General features: G+C 44.0%; 1 protein-coding gene and 1 long non-coding RNA gene across 2 annotated transcripts; both read left to right on the forward strand.

Moving 5' to 3' along the window:
• Positions 1-4,149: 4,149 nt before the first annotated feature.
• On the forward strand, positions 4,150-4,617 carry LOC140319134 (uncharacterized). The gene is made up of 3 exons (XR_011917956.1): positions 4,150-4,259; positions 4,344-4,436; positions 4,518-4,617. It is a non-coding gene; the product is annotated as an uncharacterized lncRNA (long non-coding RNA).
• Positions 4,618-7,114: 2,497 nt separating this feature from the next.
• On the forward strand, positions 7,115-22,680 carry LOC140294481 (NLR family CARD domain-containing protein 3-like; the record flags this gene model as incomplete). Its single annotated transcript, XM_072379592.1, has 6 exons — positions 7,115-8,504; positions 8,613-8,988; positions 11,663-11,836; positions 16,735-16,896; positions 20,434-20,480; positions 21,518-22,680. Coding segments are annotated over 6 exons (2,691 nt in total), but the record flags the coding sequence as incomplete, so codon positions are not given.
• Positions 22,681-24,221: the final 1,541 nt, after the last annotated feature.

Here is a 24,221-nt window from a genome sequence, read left to right on the forward strand (position 1 = left end):
TACTTGAACTTCACCAGTTTATAAGGCACTTTCTCTCGTGAATGGGTGACTCTGGTCTTATCTCGCTCTGTGCTAGAGGCCTTTTAGGCCAAAGGATGTGAGCTCTTAGGATAACTGTGACCTGGATTACTGAGAATCTTCATCAATATGTTAACTGTAAAGATGTGAAGCTCGGACAGGAGATCTGCTTGTTGTATGAGGACAGAGTGTGTCTTATATGGAGGTGGGAGCCTGGCTCAAATACAGAAATAATTTATTTGTATGTTTCTGATTTAAATGTGTCCTCTCAGGAGCTCTGAAGTACTGTCAGTAATAATGAGCGGGACTCTGCATTGATGGTGATTTGTTTCCCTCTGGTGGCGAATATATGAACTGCAAGACGTTCGTTTAATGAACACAGAAGCGTTCAACTTTAGGAGGAAGTGAAACTCTTCCAGTGGTTCCTGCAGAATCCTGACTTATTGGATGGTTCCAGCCACGAAGAAGCACCGTCTGCAGAAGATGAGCAAAACGGACACAGTGGACCTGATGCTGGAGATGTACTGAACACTACAGATGCAATGGTTGGGACAAAGATGGTTGGAGAGAAGACACAGAGGAGTGAAGGTCAGCTGGAGAAAGAGAAGCACCTCCAATTCTATCTGATACTAATATCAGTGAAAATGGTCTTCTTCCAGTTATACATCGCTCAGGTTCAGTCTTGATTGGGTTGGGTTTACTTTCTCTCACAGCCTGCTGTGTTTTTCACAAACTGATTTTATCTGAGTGTGTGTGTGTGTGTGTGTGTACTGTATTTAGTCGACGTAAAGGTGTCTTTAACAGAAGGCACGAGGCTGTTCTCCTCTTAAGATTTATCTCTGTGCTTCACCCCGGCAGAAGCAAACAGTGAGGGGGCGGGGCTTGTTCCAGACTCTCAGCTGCTCTCCCATTGGTTATTGCTGATGACGTCAGAGACGGACAAAGTTCCTACTGGCTCCTGAAGCCGGTGTAGTGAGTGTGTTTCTGGAGGAACGGCAGCAGTGACACTTGTAATGTTCACAGCTTCTGTTTGACACCTCAGAGTTTATAAAACTCATACAACACTATCAGAACACATTGTCACTATGTGGACCTTTATGAGCACACACACACACTCAGGACCTACATGATTACCGTGCTTAGTAATGAGTGTATAAGTGTACACACAATCCACAGCGACCCAAGAGGGCCAAGCGCCCCAGACATGCCCACAGGTGGGTGAAGCAGCGGGGAGAGACAATCCTATAAATGATGTGATCATGTGACCGGCACTAAAGACTAAAATACTTTATAAAGAATCATTTAAAATGTAGAATATTCAAGTTACACAAAGAGCAGAGAGACCTCGATAAAATGAAAACTGACTTTTCAACAACATTTCTTTGTCTTTTGTGGAGTCTTTTTTGTCCAAAGTTTTGGTCGACTTTCTTTAAAAAGTGATAAATCAGCTATATTCCTGAGGAGCCCTCTCCACATATGCTGAATACAGAAAGTTTGGACGTGTTTGTAGCTGCTGCTGCTGTCCCAGCCATGATGTGTCCACACTGTGTGTTCAGAATAAAGGATTAGAAATGAGTGGATCTGAAGTGGAGGCCAGAGGCAGCTGGGAACAACAAGACGCTCCTGGACACAATTCATGCATGTTATCAGAATCAGAAATACTTTATTAATCCCCGAGGGGAAATTATTTAGAAACAAGAGTTTAAAAAAAAAAGATAAGAATGCTCAGTGTGAGCAGCCAAACGACATATTTTCACAGAGGAGAGATGAAGGTGTGGCTGCACACACTGATGAAGGATAAGAAGCTGTCTGGGTTAAACAAAAAGATTTAAAAGATATGATTTAAAAGCTGTCAGGGCAGCTTCTGAATAATTCATCATTGTTCATCATGAACGTTTTTCTTTTATCTTGGCGTAACTCTTTATTAATAATATCAATAAGCACTGATCAGCTGACTTCCTTTACTTAAAGCCAAGCAGCTCCTTCATGATGGATCACATGACGTGTCAACATGAATCAGATGAAACTGAGCTGTGAGCCTCTGCTGGTAGATGAGGTGATGACAGAAATCTGACAACATTCCAGCTGACAGCAGCAGTTTACCTGCAACAATGTCAGGAAGCCTCATTGTTCAGGTGGGAGTCGCACAGACTCACACAGACTCTGATGAGTTTGTTCAAAGCTTCCACCTGTTGAAGTGACCCACAGTCAAAGCTCTGACAGGACTGCTGCAGAACAGATGTTCACACATCACTGAGCCTCTCTGTCTGTCTGTTTCTGTGTGTGACTTCAGCTGTTTTATCTTTCCTCCATCAGGAAACTCAACGTTCCAGAGAACTGAACCTTCAGGTTTACAGGTAAGGTGGAACAGAGAAGAGTCATCTTAAAGGAGGGCCGGGTGTGAGTCCGTCAGTGTTTCCAGCTCAGCTCGGATGAAGTCCTCCGTCTGTCAGCGCTCTGCAGCTCCAACCACCCAACTGCTCCATCTCTGAGGGAAACCAGGACTCTGCCGTGAGTCTCTTTCATGTTTCAGCTTCTTTTGTCTGTCAGAGTGTTGCTGCTTCAGCAGGAAACAGCTGATCAGAATGACTGCAGAAACTTTATTGATCCTGCAGGGAAACAGCTCTGTTACAGCACGCAGTTAAGAAAGGAGGAAGCAGGGGAGGGGAAATAAATCCCAGTCAGAATATGAAGAAGGCAGAAAGTGTGAAAACATGATGAGATGTGTTCAGATGTTAGGTTATGGGCTGGATATTTGTTTTTAAATGTGTGAACACGGAGCGTCCCGGCCTCCACAGGAGTGAACGATGTTTTTCTGGGGCAGAATCTTATTTCAGAAGGGTTTGAACATCTTTTGGCAGTGATTGTAACTCTGAGTGCTGCAGAGCTGAACTTCGATCAGCTGAGAAAGAAATGACTGAACTGTAACTCTCAGTCAGGAAATGTTCTCATGGATTAAGCAGTCATGACCATTATATGTGATCTGTGAGAACAGATTATGAAATGACTCCAGAGAACAGGAAGTGTGTCTGTGTGCTGCTGTGATGGTGTTCAACCTGCATCAACAGGCGACAATCGTGACCTTTGGACTGTTTCTCATGTTTGTTGAATCTGAGCCATGGACAGAACCTGACTGTAAATCAACATATTTTAAACCTTTTCTTTTCTCGTTGAGAAAGGTCCTACCTGTGCTGCCTCCATCACAGGTGGAGCTCTGACTCATTCCAGGAAGCAACTCACCTGTGTTACATTCTGTTGTGTTCAAACGTCGAGTGGAGCGTCGTCTTCTTCAACACTTTGGCCTGTTTGAACAAACTGTGAGTTTGAACTTTGTCTTCAGTAACTTTCCTGTTAGTTTCTGTAATGTTTGGGGAACATGTTCACTTCTTATTTCAGAACAAACTTTGATCACTCTCAGGACACTCTCAAGACAATAGAAGCTAAATGAATAAAAATAAAAAGGAGATGAAAGAAAACAATAAAATACAAAAGATCAAATTCAGACGTCATCATCTTCTCAGGTAGAAATCCACATAGAAGAGGTGAGACTGAAGCAGTGATTTAAACATATCTACAGTCTGCTTCTATGGAAAGGTGAACAGTTCTACAGATGTGCAGCCGCTGCTAAAGCTCGATCAGCTCTGTGTTTTAATGTTGGAACATCGAATAGAAATTGACTGGTCGACCGCAGTGCTCCTACAGGGGTGTGGATGTTGAGAAGATCTGAGAAATAAGAAGGTGCCAATCCATTTAAAACTTATAAAGCAACAATATAATCTGCAGAAAAGACTGGTTCAAACTGATATACATTGAATTCCAGGAGTCAAGTGGAGAGTTTTTTACAGGTCTTTAAATCAGAGTTAAAGCTTCACCTCGGCTGTCACTTTAAGTTTTAAAAATATGGTTTTAATAACTGCACTGATCTGCTTCTCCAACATGTCAGAGCTGTCAGAAATCATTCCCAGATTTTTAACAGCAGAGTGATTAAATGGAGCCAAAGGACCAAGAAAACCAGCAGAAAAATGCCAAGATGATCTGATATGAAACAGAGAATCAGAGCCAATCAGTGGAGGAACAGCTGATCTTTTTATTGCCCAAATGATGGAAATGAGGATTTGTGTTTCCTCTGCAGATGAAGGTAGAAAGTGTGTGAGCTGATGTGAATTCAGCAGCATGGATCAGTGTGAGGACACTAAAACCACTCTGTGTGGGGAACATGAGAGCCAGAGCAAAGCTCAGAGGTGAGATTACCATCTCTAACTGTCCATGACTCTTCTCCATGTCAGAGCTCAGCACTCACATCACCAAACCACCTTTATTCACAGGAAGGGACATAGACCTGGATCCATGTGTGTGTCCTCAAAGAGTGACTTACTAAAGGATCACCCACTTTTCAAATTACAGGCCTCAAAAGCAAGGTAAGTTAACATCAGTTATTTGATTTAAAGATAATTAAGTATATCATGGATGCAGGCTTAAAGCATTTTTTTTCCCATCAGGATCCACCAGAGACCTGAACCTGAACCCAGCTGTGTGTCCTTTAAGAGCAACCAGTCACATAATTGGTTGATTAATTTCCAACATGATGTTCCATCAGAACAACAGTGAGTATCTGTCAGTATTCAGCGGAGGCTGCATCATGTTTCAGATGATAACCAGTTTTCAGCTGAATTACTTGAGACTTGGATCAGTTCTTGATGTCTCTGATGAGACTAATTAGCTGCATCATGTGTGTAATGTGATATTTTAGTTCAGTCCTGCAGCTCTTTATTAAAACAAAGGGAGAATATTTCTGCATATCTGTTCACTGATGTGGCTTTTTCACAGGATGCTGATTATGTAGTGAACAGGGCGGCTGATGTAGAAATATTACGTTCTCACACGTTGTGTTTAATGACATCAGTTTAAAACGACCTTCTGAAGAAACAAGAACAAAATGACCAAATCAGCCCAGTAATGTTAGTAACTGATCTGTTATCAATTATCTCCTAATAAACCTGCTCATGTTATCTGGTGAAAAGATCTAATTTTTTAATCTGACACTTTATATTCCAGAAAAATTAAATATTCCAAAGTCAGTTTTCCAGTGTGGTGCAGCTGTAGTTTGTCTCTGAAAGAGCAGAATGAATCTGATCACACAAACAGTAAAGAATGAGTCAGGGAACCATACTGAAAGCTCAGAGCTTCAGTCTTCCTGTTTTCTCTCAGGTAAAATTACATCCAGCTTCCAGTTTCACACACCTCCTGACGTCTGCCTGCAGAGTGACAGAGCTGCCACAAGGGGGAGCTGTAACATTGTTCCACAGCAGCCACACTGACTCTCTGACAGGCCGTCTCACTGCAGACTCAAACACTATCACTGAATACTTTAGTTTGAAGAAAACAAGTGTTTTTCTGTCAGGATCCAGCAGAGACTCAGGCCTGAACCTGGAATCAGCTGTGTGTCCATGAAGAGTGACCGGTCAATGGATCCTCCTATCAGATTCAAATCAGACCAAGATCCATCCTTTAAGAGGTGAGCTGAGTGTAAATGTTGTAACAGAGTGAAATGCAGCAGACTCAGTTTGAACAGTTTTTATTCCAACATGTGTTTAATGTGAGCTCAGCTCTGTTTCACATCCATTTCTATGTTCATATGTGAAGCGGTGTGTGTTGGATGTTTTCCACAAACACAGCAGTCACAGAGGAAAGAATGAATGTTGGAGGAGGTGTTTCTGAGTGTCTGTAGGACACCAGCTGGTCCAGCAGGTGTCACCTTTGTGCTTTGGCTCTAACACAGTGTAGGTAGGAACTTCCACTTAGGTGGCAGGTGTTGCTGGATGGAGGACAGATAGATTTATTTAGAATTAAAAACCTGTGCGTCTGAACCACATCAAGCTGATGGAGGTGTGATGTGTTCCAGGTTCAGGAGAGGATCAGTCACCAGGGTGCTGGTTAGCTGCTTAAAGCTTTGAGAAGTTCAAATTAGTAAGCAACAGAACAAAAGTTTGTCCTGAAAGACTGAAATTAAACTTGGTAAACAGACAGTAACTCTGCTTCTTCCAGTTAACTAAACAGAGCTTTTGGAAGCTGCAATGAAAGTTTGTCCCCTGTCTTTGGGAAATAATCATCAGATGATGTTGCACAGTCATCGTCTGAGGCCTTCACACTGGGAGCTGCCCAGGACAACCAGTCTGATCCAAGCACACACTGGCTCTGGCTGCCTTGCTCCAGGGCACTTCAGCAGGGAGGGAAAGCTTTCTGAAGGGGTTGCTGAGAGCTGTTGGACCCAACCAAAGTGAGCTGAAAGCTCCAAGCAGCTGCAGACTGAGCTGTTGATTCTCAGTGGGATCAGCAGGACTAGTAAAGCTTTCCCACTGCAGGGAGTCCTCTGATTCACTGTTCACATCCACACATCACTTCATGGAGCTTTACCTTGTGTTTGTCTCTGTGTGGACAGACAGAATGTGAGCTCATTCTTCATGATTCCTCCACAGAGTGGACCAGCAGAGCTCAGAGGTTCCCAGTGGTCAGTCTGCCCAGCAGCATCAAACACATCTGGACTCCATATTTATGGTCTGTACATGTACAACAACTACTTTTCCATCTATTCTGTTCACAGTCATCTCCATGCTGCACTTTGTAGACCAGTGGATTGTCAGTGTGTCCAACATGGATCTGATGTTTGGCTCCATGACTTCAGTCTGATTGGCTCATTCATATAGTATTCTGTTCCAGCTGCTGGAGGACAACATGGTCACTTTTGTGAAGGAGGAGCTGAAGAAGATCCAGAAGGTTCTGAATCCAGATTACCCAGAATGCTTAGAGCGTCAGAGGGAGGATGAGGATGAAGAGCAGAGGAGCAGCAGAGAGGCATTAGTGAAGATCACAGTTCACTTCCTGAGGAGAATGAAGCAGGAGGAGCTGGCTGACCGTCTGCAGAGCAGTAAGAGGATTTCTCTAAAGATTTAACCTTCTGGATAAATGACACATTTACTGATGTCTCAACACACAGAACAACACATGTTCAAATACTCATACTCAGATAAATTAAAGGTTTGAAGATTTTCTGTGTATTGTATTGACTGATCTTATTTGTCGTGTTTATTTAGATCTTTTTGACCCAGTTTTCCGACATAAATCTGCTCTGAAGAAGAAGTTTCAGTGTGTGTTTGAGGGGATTTCTAAAGCAGGAAACCCAACCCTTCTGAATCAGATCTACACAGAGCTCTACATCACAGAGGGAGGGACTGGAGAGGTCAATGATGAACATGAGGTCAGACAGATTGAAACAGCATCCAGGAAAGCAGACAGAGCAGAAACAACCATCAGACAAGAAGACATCTTTAAACTCCCACCTGGAAGAGATGAACCAATCAGAACAGTGATGACAAAGGGAGTGGCTGGCATTGGGAAAACAGTCTTAACACAGAAGTTCACTCTGGACTGGGCTGAAGGCAAAGCCAACCAGGACATCCAGTTCATGTTTCCATTCACTTTCAGAGAGCTGAATGTGCTGAAAGAGAAAAAGTTCAGCTTGGTGGAACTTGTTCATCACTTCTTTAATGAAACCAAAGAAATCTGCAGCTTTGAAGAGTTCCAGGTTGTGTTCATCTTTGACGGTCTGGATGAGTGTCGACTTCCTCTGGACTTCCACAACAAGGAGCCCCTGACTGATGTTACAGAGTCCACCTCAGTGGATGTGCTGCTGACAAACCTCATCAGGGGGAAACTGCTTCCCTCTGCTCGCCTCTGGATAACCACACGACCTGCAGCAGCCAATCAGATCCCTCCTGACTGTGTTGACATGGTGACAGAGGTCAGAGGGTTCACTGACCCACAGAAGGAGGAGTACTTCTGGAAGAGATTCAGAGATAAGAAGCAGGCCAGCAGGATCATCTCCCACATCCAGACATCACGAAGCCTCCACATCATGTGCCACATCCCAGTCTTCTGCTGGATCACTGCTACAGTTCTGGAGGATGTGTTGAAAACCAGAGAGGGAGGAGAGCTGCCCAAGACCCTGACTGAGATGTACATCCACTTCCTGGTGGTTCAGGCCAAAGTGAAGAAGGTCAAGTATGATGGAGGAGCTGAGACAGATCCACACTGGAGTCCAGAGAGCAGGAAGATGATTGAGTCTCTGGGAAAACTGGCTTTTGAGCAGCTGCAGAAAGGAAAGCTGATCTTCTATGAATCAGACCTGACAGAGTGTGGCATCGATATCTCAGCAGCCTCAGTGAACTCAGGAGTGTTCACACAGATCTTTAAAGAGGAGAGAGGGCTGTACCAGGAGAAGGTGTTCTGCTTCATCCATCTGAGTGTTCAGGAGTTTCTGGCTGCTCTTCATGTCCATCTGGCCTTCATCAACTCTGAAGTCAACCTGATGGAAGAACAATCAAAGTCTCAGAAGTCTGAAACTTTGAACCTCTTCTACCAGAGTGCTGTGAACAAGGCCTTACAGAGTCCAAATGGACACCTGGACCTGTTCCTCCGCTTCCTCCTGGGTCTTTCACTGCAGACCAATCAGAGTCTCCTACGAGACCTGCTGACACAGACAGGAAGTAGCTCACAGACCAATCAGAGTCTCCTACGAGGCCTGCTGACACAGACAGGAAGTAGCTCACAGACCAATCAGAGTCTCCTACGAGGCCTGCTGACACAGACAGGAAGTAGCTCACAGACCAATCAGGAAACAGTTGATTACATCAAGAAGAAGTTCAGTGAGAATCTGTCTGCAGAGAGAAGCATCAATCTGTTCCACTGTCTGAATGAACTGAATGATCGTTCTCTAGTGGAGCAGATCCAACAGTCCCTGAGTTCAGGAAGTCTCTCCACAGATAAACTGTCTCCTGCTCAGTGGTCAGCTCTGGTCTTCATCTTACTGTCATCAGGGAAAGATCTGGATGTGTTTGACCTGCAGAAATACTCTGCTTCAGAGGAGGCTCTTCTGAGGCTGCTACCAGTGGTCAAAGAATCCAACAAAGCTCTGTAAGTACATACCTGGTTTAAACCACTTCTAGTAGTGGCAGCCAGGTGACGTTAGTTGACTGTGTGAAACCTTAAAACCCTGCCCTTCCACTCATTCCGAAACAAAAACAGGTAATTATCCAGCAGAATTTTCTAATTTATTATTTCCATGTGAAAGGTTCTGCATGAATGGTCTTTGGGGCTTTTTTGTGCCAAGGTCACTGGGCTGCAATGGCCTGTTGCTGTTCATCGTAGCTGTAATTTTGTCATGAACCTTGGTTGTTGTCGTCACTCACATTTATTACATTCGGATGAGTCACGCTGCTTGGCGCTGCTACTCGTCCTCCCTAGCTGCCATAGCTAACCCTCTCAGCATGATTGTTATCTCTAATGTCAGTTGTCCTTGTATTTTTGTGTAAATAATTTTGTATATCCATGTTTATTACTTGCAGTAATAAATGGCAATTTACTGCTCTGACGACCAGACCATAAGCTTTGTAATTGGCTAACACGTTGCCTTAATTCATTGGTCGGATTGTATGATTGACAAATCAATATAGATAGATTTAAAAGAAGGCTACTCCTACGAAAAAAAAAACAAATAAAATAAACTGAAAATTTTGCTTTTAGTCCAGGGCACAGCTGACTCCATGGGCGGGCATGGCTCCCCAATGCCCGCCCATGCTGCCAGGACTGTGTAAGTACAGATATAGAGGGATGTGTATGAATATACTGCTGTTATTTTTATAGGAGAGAAAGTCACAGATTACTACTGATTTAATTATTTTCTCCTCAGACTGAGTAGCTGTACCCTCTCAGATGAAGGATGTGCAGCTGTGTCCTCAGCTCTCAGCTCCCAGTCCTCCAGTCTGACAGAACTGGACCTGAGTATCTGTGACTCAGGAGTGAAGCAGCTGTCTGATGGACTGCAGAGTCCACACTGTAACCTGGAAACTCTCAGGTCAGGTTTATCTGCTGTTTCAGCTTCATACAGTCTCTATGAAGCAATAATCTGAAAAATCCACAATGTAAAAGTCTCCAGATCTGTGTGACTGTCCTCTGATCTAGTCTGCACAGCACACACACATGAACTCATGAATTACAGGAAATGATTTAGCATTTAGCAGCACCTCCAAATCCGAGACCATGGTCCTCAGCCAGAAAATGGTGGAATGCTCTCTCCGGGTCAGGAATGAGATCCTTCCCCAAGTGGAGGAGTTCAAGTATCTCGGGATCTTGTTCACGAGTGAGGGACGAATGGAGTGTGAGATTGACGGGTGGGTTGGTGCAGAGCCCGCAACACTGCGGACGCTGCACCGGTTGTATGACCGACCCGTCGTTGTGAAGAAGGAGCTGAGCCAGAAGGCAAAGCTCTCGATTGACTGGTGAATCTACGTTCCCATCCTCACCTATGGTCACGAGTTGTGGGTAGTGACCGAAAGAACGAGATTGCGAATACAAGCGGCTGAAATGGGTTTCCTCCGCAGGGTGTCTGGGCTCTTCCTTAGAGATAGGGTGAGAAGCTCAGTCATCCGGGAGGGGCTCGGAGTAAAACCGCTGCTCCTCCGCATCGAGAGGAGACAGATGAGGTGGCTCGGGCATCTGGTTAGGATACAGGGACGTCTGGTTTCTCTGCTCAAGCTGCTGCCCCCACGACCCGACCCGAAAAAACAGAGGCATTATGAAACATTAGCTGTAATCTTAAACTCGCCTTTAATGGCGGCACAAAACCTTTCAAGAACAATAAATAAGTGGCTCCGCTAGCAGAGGTTTCTATTAAATATTATCAAACCAAAAATCTCTCCAAACGGGAGGAACAAAACAGGCTATGAAACACTTACCATGGATTTAATAAATACATTAGCTATGACTGTGAATAATTGACAAATAAATATGCTCTGCAGGAGAGTCGCTCGACTGCAGGCTTGAGGCAAGACTGTGACAAGAAGGCTAGATTGAGGCTCGTGGCAAGAGGCAACATACTGGCACAAGACAAGGGAAACACAGACTATTTGAACACATGAGGGACCAAGGGGAACAGGTGGAAACACTTGGGAATCAGGGAAGACAATCAGACACTTGACACGGGAGGAAGGGCAAGATACCTGAAAGGAGAGGGGAAAGTTAGTGATTTTTCAAAATAAAACAGGAAATGACGAGACAAAGTATTTAGACAGATTAACACATTTGTGAAGCTGTTATTGTCCAGACAATAAAATGAGCTGTTGTCAGCTCCAGTACAATAATCTCCCCTTCACCTGTCTCTCCTCTCAGATGATTTGTGAAATAATAACATTGAGATTACATCACGGAGATGATTGCATTATCACAAAGGGAATGATGTGCTGATAAATGTTAGACTTTGTTCCTGGTTGGCAGCTCTGAAGTCAGCCCCACCATCAATCTGATGGGATTAGTTCCTAAGGTTTGTTCCCAATGAAACCCTCTGCTGTTTGAATCAGATTCTGAGGTTGTCTCTGATAAGCTGCAGTTCCAAGGTGATCAGGCTCAGCCACCATGTGGACTCCATGTTTCACTCTTGATGTGTCTTTGAGCATTAAAAACCACCGCATGGACATGATCACAGGCTTATAAACCTGATGTTCCCTATAAGTGGTCTTTCAGTCCACATTCAGCATTAGAGGTGATTGATTCTGATCCCAACTGTTCTTTTTCTCTGTAATTGTCTCTTCAGGCTGAGTGTCTGTAACCTCTCAGATGAAGGATGTGCAGCTCTGTCCTCAGCTCTCAGCTCCCAGTCCTCCAGTCTGACAGAACTGGACCTGAGTAACAACAACCTGCAGGATTCAGGGGTGAAGCAGGTGTCTGCTGGACTGAAGAATCCAAACTGCAGACTGGAAACACTCAGGTCAGGATTAATCAAACTGTTTTTATGAACAGCTAACAGAACACCTGTGGATGGTCTTTGTATGATTGTTACAGCAGCTTTAGGCCTCTGACACCACAGGGATTTGCCTGAATCTTTAACCTGGCCCACAACCTGAACCTGGAAGAATGTCTTTTTTGGGTCATTTGGTCAGTTTCCTTTGGGCTGCGTTTTCATCCAATAAATAATTTAGAGTGAAGATTCAGGCAAAGTTATTTGAGTGAGTTGTCCTCCTGAGCCCAACTGATGGGCGGGGCAAACAAGTTGTCAACAAGTGTTGTACCTCGTTCCTTCTAACTTACCTTATATGCATGACATTACGTTCCCTTTCAGTCGATTCACTCGGTACAACCCATATAGTCTGGGACACATATACACGCCCCGCAAAGCAGCCGTCAAACCTGAGTCAGAACTAGCACCCGAGTGCAGTTCAGACCCAGCAGAAAGAACAGAGTGAGCCACCGAAGGGCTTGTCGTATCCAAGCAGTAGAACTGAACAAAAGTGTGTGGTGATGACCAACTGGCTGCAGCACAGACATCACCCACAGAAACTCGTATAAACAGGGCCATGATGCTGCCACGACCCTGGTTGAATGAGCTCTGACACCATGAGGTGGAGGGAGACCCCTGCTGCTGTAAGGTAGAGAAGTAGCCTTACCCTACAATCCAATGAGACAGTCTCTGTCGAGACAGAGCTTTGCCCCTGGCTGGATGGACAAAACATACAAACAACAGGTCACATAAACACACAATCTGTGTGCGGTCAATGTCAGCATGCAACGAATGCACTGGGCACAGGGAATGTTACCACCTCTGCTCTTCAGTTTCAAAAGGAGGGGTGTAGAGCTCCATCATAATGAAGCTGTAGTCAGATGGAATAACTTGAGGTAAGAAAGCTGCATTTGGGCATAAAGTCACCTTAGAGCAATCTAATGGAAACTGAGTGCAAAACAGATGCACTCTCTGTGCTGCTGACTTGGGATCAGTGAGTTTTTCTGAAAATTCACAGAAAACCCCATCGTCTGGATGTGAGACCAAACAAGCGACAGGTGTGCTGCAACTTGCTCTCTGGAACTCTCTGTGAAAGCCCAATTGTCCAGATATGCTAGGATGCCGATACCCCTCTTTGGAGAGCTAGCGCTGCTTCAACACACTTCGTAAAGGTGCAGGGAGCGAGCGACAGACCGAAGGGCCCCACCAGGGATCCATAGGACAATGCCCTCGAACACAAACCTCAGAAACTGTCTGTAGTCTGGATTAATTACTATGGGAAAGTAAACGTCTTTGAGATCGATTGATGCAAACCAATCTCCCGGGCCGACTGCGTTCAGCAGCTGCCTGAACTTGTACGTTCCTCTGTATTTGTTCAACACTCGCAAGTCTAAAATAGGGCGGAGCCCCCCTCCTTTCTTTGGAACAACGAAATAACGGCTGTAGCAGCCTTTGTTTGCCTCCAAGGTGGGAACAACTTGTATTGTTTTCTTTTCCAACAGAGAGTTTATTTCCTCTCCCAGAACTCCCACTGCTCAGTTTCCTACAAAACATTAATTTACAACCCAAATGTAATGCGCTGGTTTCATGTCGGAAATGTAGCCGGTAACCCATAGCAACGGTTCTTGCTATCCACGGAGTGGGCGCAAATGTGCACCAGAGAAGCAGGCAGGCTGCCAAGCAACTGACCTGTAGAACTGTTAGAGGTGATCTTTGTGTGGACAACATTGGCTGACTACCCTCTCGGTCACGCACAGACTTTTTCAATACAAATTGCACTCTTTATTGAAACATCTGGAACGTTTACACAAGCATAGGTAACTTTTGCTATGAGTCCCTGAGAAACAATTAATACACCCGAACTGAGGGCAACCTGAGGCAACATAAGTGCACTTGTGTGAGAGGGGAAATCGTGCTTGAGACACTGTGTCAGGGGAACACAATGTCTTTTGGGACACGGTCCAAGAACTGAACAAAGATGGCGCCTCTTGGGTGGCAGCAGTTGTGTGGTAGCCACGTCTCCCTGCAGCTGAAGCTCCTGTCCGTGCAGTTCCACAGCTGGGAGGTCTGTGGGTTCTTCTCGCAAGGAGTCAAGTCTCTCTGCAGGCGTAGTGGTGGACCTTTACTGCAGGCTGACTGGAGGGAAATTTTACCAGGGTTTTGCGGCTTCATTGACTGGGACCCTGTACCCACGGAGAATGCTGCCCTCTTCACGGGAGGCGGCGGTACTGCAGGTTTGTGAGCACTCACTGTTGTGGGTCTCACATCGCGTCTGGTAATAACACTACGCAGCACTTCGGTCTGCTTCTTCCTCAGATCAAACTTTGGCTCTATGGCAACGAGTGATTGTCCATGTATCCAGCTGATGTATCTCTGCTTCAGAGCTTTTTGAGCAGGAGGAGGGGACAACGATACAGCAAGATGAATGATGTGTCATCTTGGCTTGCTGGCGCAGCAGTGGTGGCGGTACATTGACCTGAGACAATACGTCGTAGTTGTCATCTGGCAAACTGCTAAGGACCACATTAAGATTTCTGTTTGTGCTGCTATTTTTTTTTTTTTTATAAAATTGATAACATGGGATGGATTATGAACATAAAGTTTATTTTATTCTGTAACATCTTAAATAATTTGAGGTTTGTAATGTGAACCGTATGTGACGTGGAAACCCTACACACCTGTACAAATTAAGTTTTTCCCATTCATTAGCTCCATAAGTATTTTGGCACAGCCTTCAAGACAGCTGGCAGGTGAACAATGCTTGTCGCACTATTATCTCCATATAGCACTTAATTTGCACAATAAAGGCTTTCATATTTGTACCCGTTGTTATATGTTTGATGATTGAAGAAACTATCGGATTTTCCATTTTGCACATTTAATGACTAAAAGGACCATCATATCTATTGTGTGCATTCCTTGTTGAGTGTTGTGAGGTATGCTTGTCAATAAGATTCATACTTAAATAAGGGGCGGCTGTAGCTCAGGAGGAAGAGCAGTCGCCCACCAATCGGAAGGTCGGTGGTTTGACTCCGGCTTCCGTTGCTTGTCGAAGCGTCCTTGGCAAGTGGCAAGACATTGAACCCCACGTTGCCTCCCAGTGTATTGGGGTATGAATGTGTGTATGAATGATTAGAAAAAGCACGTAGTTATGTATCGTAAGACGTGCTGTATGAGTGTGTGTGAGTGGGGTGAATGCGGCATGTAGTGAAGTGCTTTGAGTGGTCTGTTAGACTAGAAATGTCCATTTACCATCATTTCTAGTATTTTGTGACTCATCAAGATTTTATGTATTGCATGTACCGTGAGAATGAAATCATGAAATATTTGTTGTGTTTATGTCTTTAAAGCAGTTTTCATCATGCTGTAAGAATTTAAGGGAATAATGTTACTAATCACTGTCATTCTGCTTCCAACTGAAAATGAGTCTCGATGGGTTGAGCACGGAAGCTGGCGACAGAACGCACAAGCCTCAGGCTCCATCAACGCTTTCCTAGCGTGGACGATCCCCAGACAGACGGGGCACGCTTCATGCTGGTCCTTCTCATTAAGCAATAAGCTGCACCCCTGAGGACAGGGGCGAATAGAGGAGTTTTGTTTCACGTGTTTTAACTTGGTGCTCATAGCGAGACAGTAAGCTTGTCACCAAAATGACAACCTGAAACCAGCTGAAGCAGTGACTAACACCAACAAGAGTGGTAATTCAGAGTTCGCTGTAGCCTTAAGGGAGAACAAGGCTAACTAGCAGAAACTAGGGAGTCTGAAATCAACAGAGGCGTTCTTAGCGAAGTGAAGAGCCTAAGAACTGAGGAGTCATTCCTGATGACTGTATATACAGTGCAGGTGGGGCTGACTCACACGTCATTTGCCTGAAGGCGTGACTCGAGGTGTCTTCTGCCAGGGCATGATATCCCATCCTACATGTGTTGAATCGACTGAAAGGAAACTCCCATTAACAATATATGTTTAATACCATGTACATTCAATCTGTTAATTCTATTCAACACAGTACAATTCAGTTACAGTACACGTTGTAAACATTAAGGATAAGACATACACACAGCCAGAACATTGGAAACAATGTCTTAATACAGCTCCAATCACATTAAGCTTTAATGTAGACCTGGTTCTAATCAACTCTGAAACTCTGCCACCAAAAATCAGCTTAATTGGAAGCAAAGTTCAAAGTTTCACAAAGACATCCCTTTATTATAAGCCCAGACATAAAATGATGTGTGTTTGAACGCTGTAACAGTTTGATCCAAAGCACTGAAGCAGCAGAGGTAAATACATGGAGCGATACAGTGCCAACAGCCTGCACACGCTCCCACAGAATCAGACCAGTTTCTGGTGGACCATCACTTTTTGGAACAACACCGGTCCTCAGCCCATCGCCCCGATATTGTCCTTCTGCCAACTGATGTGTTGACTCGTTTATGATGCCACCATTTCTTTTTTTACCTCTGCAGGGTCCTTTGTTCAGACTTTATAGAGTTGATTCGTCTGTTTCTTTTTTCCATCCAGCAGCTTTTCTTCTGTTTCCAGAACTAAGATCAGCAAATAAAACAGATTTAATTTTCTCTGCTTCACTGATGAGCGTCTCAGTTTCACATTTGTTAAATCAGCTTCTTCTTTACTGCTGCTCTCACTGTGGTGCAGACCATATTTTATCTGAAAAGGACTCAGTAGGGGAGTGTCTGCATGTATTTCTGGCTAAAATAGGAAATCAGGTTCATCCATGTGTGTGTAGTTTGATTCTAACTTAGATTTATGAAGACACAAAGTCAGTAATGTGAGAGAGTTCCAGTTTCTCTGAACATTTAATGATATTCAGCTTCAGTTTCAGAGCAGTTCTCTCAGAGTTTCTGTGTTGTTTTGTGTGTCTGCAGCCTGTCAGGCTGTCTGATCACAGAGGAAGGCTGTGCTTCTCTGGCTGAAGCTGTGACCTCCAACCCCTCCCATCTGAGAGAGCTGGACCTGAGCTACAACCATCCAGGAGACTCAGGAGTGAAGCTGCTGAGGGCTGCACTGAAGGATCCACACAAACTCGGGTATGGAGAGGCCTGCTGCAGCCACACACAATGTCTGATAGAGGAGGAAGAGCTGGAAACATGTTCTCTGTCCTGCACTCAGCCCTGTGTTTTTGCTTCCTGCTGAGTGTTACATGAACAATCACACATGTAGGAGCCTTTTTCCTTTGCTCACAGCAGAAACACTGGCTGAACAGAAACAGCAGATATTTGTGGATCTTCACAATCACCTGTATCAGAGACACTAAAATCAGTCTCTAATGGTCAGTACAGGAAATGAGAAGCATTTGAATCTTCAGGATGTTTGAAATGACTCTGATCATATATTCTCTGTTACTGATCCTGCCGTGACTCTGGAAGACTTTTCACAGTGTTTGAATGTTCCTGCTGACAGATGTGGCCCTTATAAAAGCACAGAATCAGAACCGGATCCAGTCCTTGGTTCTCCACACAGCTCTCTGAAGCCATCCACAGCAGAGACAAAGCCTGGTCCAGCTCTGCTTCATTTCTCCTAACAGAACGGGCAGTTTGTCCGTGCTGGGCAGAAGGAGAACTGTGGGTATATGAAGGGACATTTCTTCAGATCCTTTTCAGGCAGCAGTTAGAATGAGTCACATTGTGTTAGAAAGTGTAGCTGTGTCTCCACAGTGTTGCTGTTGGACTGTGTACATCCTCTCTGCTCCACAGGGAGCCATGATCTCTGATAGAGGCCCGTCTCAGTGGCCAGTGTGTGTGCACTGAGTGTGTCCTCTGTTAACGTGGTTCTGTGTTGCTGTTCAGTCTCTGTGCTCAGGTGTTCCTCCACAGCTGATGCTCGTCTTAAGGCCAGATAGCTCTACATCTGACTGTGTTTGTGTGTCCCAGTGGCTGATGTCATTGTGTTAGTGTAGTGTGTAGCAGTCAGACTGTGGAAGCAGATGAGCTTTCTCAGAGAGCACACCAGGTCCAAAGAGTTCTGCCCTTCTGTGGTTCTGACCGTCCTTCCAGATGAGAACCAAGTAGACCAAAGTTGAACTGGAACTGTGTTTGGTTGTTCTTCATCCCATCTCTGGCTGGGATGAAGAAAAAAAAAGAAAATGTTGCAGACAATCCAATAAACACTATCCAGGGAATTCCAGAGAAACAGGAAGAGAGGGACACTGGGGGAAGGAGAGGAAGAGGCTGGAGGCTTTTTGGTCTGTTTCAGATTCCTGTAAAGTGATCAGGCTGAAATAAATTATTCTGATTCTCATCAATAAAATCACAACACCTGGCAGCTGATATACTTCCAATGACTATAGATTCTCCTCTGATCTTATTGTGAGCCTTTAATGTTCAGTATGGAGGGTGGAATGAGGGGAGTGTTTCTAGTCTAACTTTTCTAGATGAATGTCTTCCCCTGGCTGGCTGTGCAGCATTCAGATGGACCAATGGGTCTGAGAAAGGATCTGGATGTTTGGCTGCCCTGGAACATACTGAGAGGAGGAGTCAGCAGAAACAATGTGAACACCAGGAGAGACCATGATGTCAGAAACTGAAGTGATTTTATTAGAAGTTTTAAAGCTCATATTTGGATTCAGAAATGAGTGAAAAATCAAAGTGAAAATTCTTCCAAACTTGAAGAATTGAATTCAGAGACAGAAACTTCATCTCCATAATCTGACTGCAGACAACATTTGGTGCTTCTCAACTTCAGCAGGAGCTCAGACAGATTTCCTTGCATCCATTGGGCCTCATACAAGAACTGTTGTATAAACAGATTTGTTCTTAAGTCGTGCGTATGAGTTATTTAAGAGAATCTGCACATTCACCAATGTTTTCGTATTTTAAGTTTTCTTTCAGGTACGACCAGAATTTACGAGTGATCCAGACCTGTCGTAGGAGTTATGTAGTCCGCTTAATAATGTACTAATTAAATAATGCACTAATTGAAGGTTAATTTGACTCTGTATATAACAAGGCCAGGGCCTTGACTGGACTGCCAAACATAGTCGGAGCAATAGACTGCACAAATAGACGTGTCAAAGCACCTTTGCTGTTGTGGAGCGCACTTGTGAGCTGAAGGCCTGGTGTGTCGTGATACAGCGGGGAGGGGGGAGGGCTGCTCTATGGAAGGCATGCTGCTTTTGGCGCAATATTGCCATGAACAAGTTTCTCCCACTACCTGAACCAGCCCAGGCAGACCAGAAGGTGTGGTTCCAGAAGACCTCCCTCATGGACCGCCCCATCAAAGTGCCATCATGATGAGGCAACAAATGATTTCACGGCTTTAGCTGCAGTCATCAAGCGCTTGCCCATGGCGAGACATTTTTAATTATTTTTAAGCCATTTTCATATCAAGCCATTTTTTCTTTTTTTTCTGTGACATTACGAACTACAGGTGACACGGAATTAACAGCAGTCGTAATTACTTTCTTCGCTTTAGCAGGTCCCATAATTCCACTGGTGACACTGCTAAAAATTACAGATTTTCCTTTTTGGATCTCTGAAAGCAGAACTTCAATCAAAGAGCCCGTAAAGTTGTTCTATTTGCGCCTTAATGTCATTCTCACGACTCAACACTTCCTGACACAGGAGAACGGAAACGTAGCCTTATATGGTATTATGCTGGGCATGGAATATGCAAATATACTATCCTCGTGCACGTGCACATTCATCAATAGGTGCATTCCCACTGTAGGAACATTTTGCAGTTCCTATAACCTTTTCAGGAATAGGGCTGTTTTTTCGCGCAATCGGACATACAGGAACTCGGGACCACGGCCCTCAGTTCCTAGAACCATTTTAGCTCCTTCTCCGAGGCAGGGTCCTTTCTGGGTTCCATAGAAACACATGACGTAGGTGTTTGGTGGTTGGTAGCTATGCCACTTGTCTGAAATATTTATTCATATGACATGTAACAAACGACGCATGTTTAATAAGTTAAACTTGCATGTCGTCTCCTTTGTCTGCGGCGCTCTGCTCTCCTTCTTTCCTTCATGAAACAAAGAAGTATCGCCTGCTGCTCGATTCTTCGTCTCCTGACTCTCGCTGTGTGCTCTTCCAGCCTCCATCTGAGACGCCTGATGTGATCGTCCATGATTAATATCACCGTCATGCAGACCATGAACACGGTGGATTCCTCGCTCTACATGTTAGCTTCTTGGTGGTGTTGTTTTGTTTTCTTCTCTCCTTACTTTTCGTGGGTTTTGTTTTGTTGTTGAGTGGCGCTACAGTAACACGTCACTGTCGCAGACGGTTACGTCACATCAGTCCCGACCAAGGTCCCCGACTTATGTGCAAATGCAAAATGAAACTGAAATGACTAAATTCGAGGTGGACAGTTCATAGAACTGCGTTCCTAGAACTCTGTGTCCGAATGCGCCTATTTACGCAGGTCGTGTACACACTTTTTCCAAAGTTAAGAGCGTTTGTTGAATCTGACATGGCGTGTTCGTACGAGACCTTTTTCCGAAAAAAGTGAGAGAAATTTAGAATAAAAATACAAAAATGTTCTTGCATGAGGCCCATTGTTCTTTTCTTTCATCACTTTATTTTCTTTCCTCATTTTTCTGACCTCTGACCCCTTCCTTCTTTCAGGGTGGAGCCTGCTGGAGAACGATGGTTGACACCAGGTCTGAGGAAGTGTAAGTGTGTTCTTCATCTGATTCATGACATCCAACCATCTTCACACTGTCACATCTAGGGCTGGGTATCAATAAAAAAATTTCGATTCCGGTACCAATACCGATACCAATTTTATTATATCAATTCTAACAAACAGGAAATTACATTCCACATAACAGTACAAATCTTCAGTTTTATTTTTCAGCTCAGTATTTTTCCAATCCAAGCAGTTTTCTTATGGAAAAAATTAACAACAAATAATTTCCAGTGCAAAACAGTTGCAAACAAGTGACAGATTGGTGTCTAATACTACGTCTAATCCTACATACTGAGGATACTTTCCAGAAAAGTCAACATGTCTGCTTTCTGCACGTATGAAAGTTGCAGTAACATTAAGATTACTGCCAGATTTCGCTGAACGTTAATTTACCTGTTAAAATGCCACACACTGCGCCGTCCTCTGTACTCTTAGATGAAGCAGGATCTGTGCTGAATGCTGAGAGGAGGATGATTGCAGTCAGACCTTCTTGCAGTAAAACACGGAGCAACTTTCTGCTCCTAAATTGATTTTGTGCACGGTAAAATAATTAATTAAATTAGTCGTGTTGCTTTCCTTAGCAACAAATACTTTTTGGCATATGTTGCATAGCGCACTATTGGCGTCAATCTTGGTGAAATGGAGCCACGCTTTTGACCTCGGTGGCATTGTTTAACCGGTTTGACAACATGCACACAACTACAGTTCCTGACGCAGATACACGTGAATCCCGTCTGTGGGTGTAACCATTTTTTCCTGCATGTTGCAAAGTGTAACGTTAATACAGCCAATCGAGGGTAGCATGATCAGTTCTTTATCACATTGATCAATCTCTGGGTACCAAAACTTGGCACCGAAAGACGAGGCATGTTTTGATAAGCGGTACTACCGAAGCATTTTGGTCGGTGCCTTAAAAGAACCGAAGTTATATACCCAGCCGTAGTCACATCACTCATTGATCAAAGTGAACAGATGATAGATCAATAACTGCAGCTGGATTGTGTTTGTTCTCTCCATCAGATTCCTGTCAACTCACAATCGACACAAACACAGTGAACAGGAGACTGAAACTGTCTGACAACAACAGGAAGGTGACACATGTGGAGGAGGTTCAGTCATATCCTGATCATCCAGACAGATTTGATGAGTGGTGTCAGCTGCTGTGTAGAAATGTTCTGACTGATCGCTGTTACTGGGAGGTCGAGTGGAGAGGAGGAGTTTATATATCAGTGAGTTACAGAGGAATCAGAAGGAGAGGAGACAGAGACTGTATGTTTGGATACAATGATCAGTCCTGGCATCTGAGCTGCTCTGATTATTTTGGTTACTCTGTCAGGCACAATAACCGAGAAACACCCATCCCCTCCTCCTCCTCCTCCTCCTCCTCTGTCTCTCACAGAGCAGCAGTGTATGTGGACCGTCCTGCTGGCACTCTGTCCTTCTACAGAGTCTCCTCTGACACACTGATCCACCTCCACACCTTCAACACCACATTCACTGAAGAACCTCTGCATCCTGGATTTACAGTCTGGTATCCTGGTTCCTCAGTGTCTCTGAGTTGAGTATAAAGAGTTTCCTCCTGTCAGAGAATCACTGTTGAACAGATCGTTCAGTCTGTACATGTCTGTCTCTTTCACTCAGAAACACCTTTTCAGATTCATGGATTCAATCAGTTTCTGTTTGATACTCTTCTAAATGATTCCTTGGAAACTTCTTCCTCTTCCAGTCCTTTAAAGATGGAAGCTGCCATTCTTCCAGGATGTTGTTTTTCTGTGTGTTTCCAGTCAAAGCTTCACACTGAATATCAGTATGTTGTGTTTCTCTGCAGCTCACTTCAACTGAGACCATTCAGTTCATGTCAGCTGCAGTTAGTTTGCTGCACATGTGACAAACTGTGATATCAGAGAGGAATCACTGAGCTGCAATCAGCCAAGATGAATTTCCAACCTGCTGACAGATCTTCACTGATTCTGCTCCAATGTTTAGGGACTCTGGTTTAAACTGATAGAATTACTCAGTTCTGTCAGAGACAGTCGAGTTCTGTTCGAAAACTTTCTTCCTGGTTAACTTGTCATAGGTGTGATGACTCTGTGATGACATCAGCAGAGAGTTTGACCAAAGCCTGTCTCATACATCTTACTAAGACCTCAGAAAATTGGGTCAAATTGTTGGGGGGGGGGAGGCAGATGTGTCTTTCTATTCAAATGTGTTTTAGTTTGTTTCAAAAGCTTTTAAAAAAACATGGATCATATAAAGAAAGCAGCAGAACTGAGTGTTTGTGTTAATATGGTGTTATCTATTCTAAATATTGTTTTCCTTCTATCTGTTCTGTTTCCTGTCTGTCTTCTCTGCTAATTATTCACAATAATAAAGCTGAACTTCAACCTAAATGCAGCCGTGCTTCCTTAAAGCGTAAATGATTCAATGAATCTGATGCTGATGTTTCACAGAGATGTTACTACATTGTTGTTTGTTTGATTGTTGAAGATTTGGATCATATATTGATATCTGACTGGACTTATTTACCCCATTAAATGTGTAAATCTTCCACCTGTCCGTTAAAACAAAACTTGTTTCTGCAGAGAGTTTTATTCTGAAATAACTGAGTCATGCTTTTCGATCAGGATCCATCACAGACCAGACTTCCTGGAAGCTGAAAAACAGCTGGAAGGTCGCGCACGTGTGATGATCAAAAGTTTACAAAATTCTTGGTTTTCCTGCTGTAAACATTCAACACATTAGTTTTTAAGAGGTTCAAAGCAAAATGTTGCAAAGGTGAAAATCTTCCTCTCACAGCGGTTGTGTTTTTCTGAGCGGTCTGATGTCTGTCCCGCGACCAACTGGACTGGAAACGTCACTAAAACAATGAAGCTGCTGTTTTAGCAACCTCATGAAGTCGAGTGTCGTCCTGCTGTGAAAAACAGCAGCTGAGAGCTCAGATCAGGCATGAGGAGGGAAAACTGGGCAGAAACCTTCAAGCACACCAGACTGAGAGCTGAAAGCACCCAACCACAGAGCCACAGCCAGGACCAGGACCCACAATGTTAAAATGTTTTCATTTTACACTGATTAGGTTAAAATGTGGAACTAAGAAATACAAAGAGTCTTTAAGATCAGATTACAGTTTAAGTACAGACGGTTCACGCTTTGTTGTCCTCTGGTGGGACCATAAAGATGTGAAATGACAGCTGATCATCATGCTGATTTAGCTGCTGCTCTGATGCCACATGTTAACATCTGTCTGTTTGTCTCCAGGTGAACCATGACGAAGTGTACTCTGACCGTCTTTGTCCTGCTGAACGTCTTCATGCTGCTCACGATTCCTGCAGGTGAGACACATCAAACATCTTCATCATTTAGAGTTTCAGCTGCTTTCACACAGAAAAACTCTAAACTGCCTCACAGAGGAGACAGAGACCTGCCTGATGCAGCCAGGAGCTCCATATTCACCTCACAGACGCCTCTTATTTAATGTTGTAAAAGGAGTTTTACTGCCAATCTGTCATGTGTTCATGTTAGCTGCACCAAATAGAGAAATTTCACTCACTTTAAAAAAAAACAGTATCACACATACAGATACATTAATACTAACAGGTTAAAAAAACAAGGCAAAAGTAACATAAAATCCCCAAAATGCAAACTTCTACACTGCTATATCTTTCTAGAAGTTTAAAGTGGAGAGTGAAACCTACTTTGACTTGAAGGGAACTTCAGATTGAAACCT

Source organism: Leuresthes tenuis, unplaced genomic scaffold (assembly GCF_036924035.1).
Source record: "Leuresthes tenuis unplaced genomic scaffold, fLeuTen1.0.hap1 SCAF_1, whole genome shotgun sequence".
Classification (NCBI taxonomy): domain Eukaryota; kingdom Metazoa; phylum Chordata; class Actinopteri; order Atheriniformes; family Atherinopsidae; genus Leuresthes; species Leuresthes tenuis.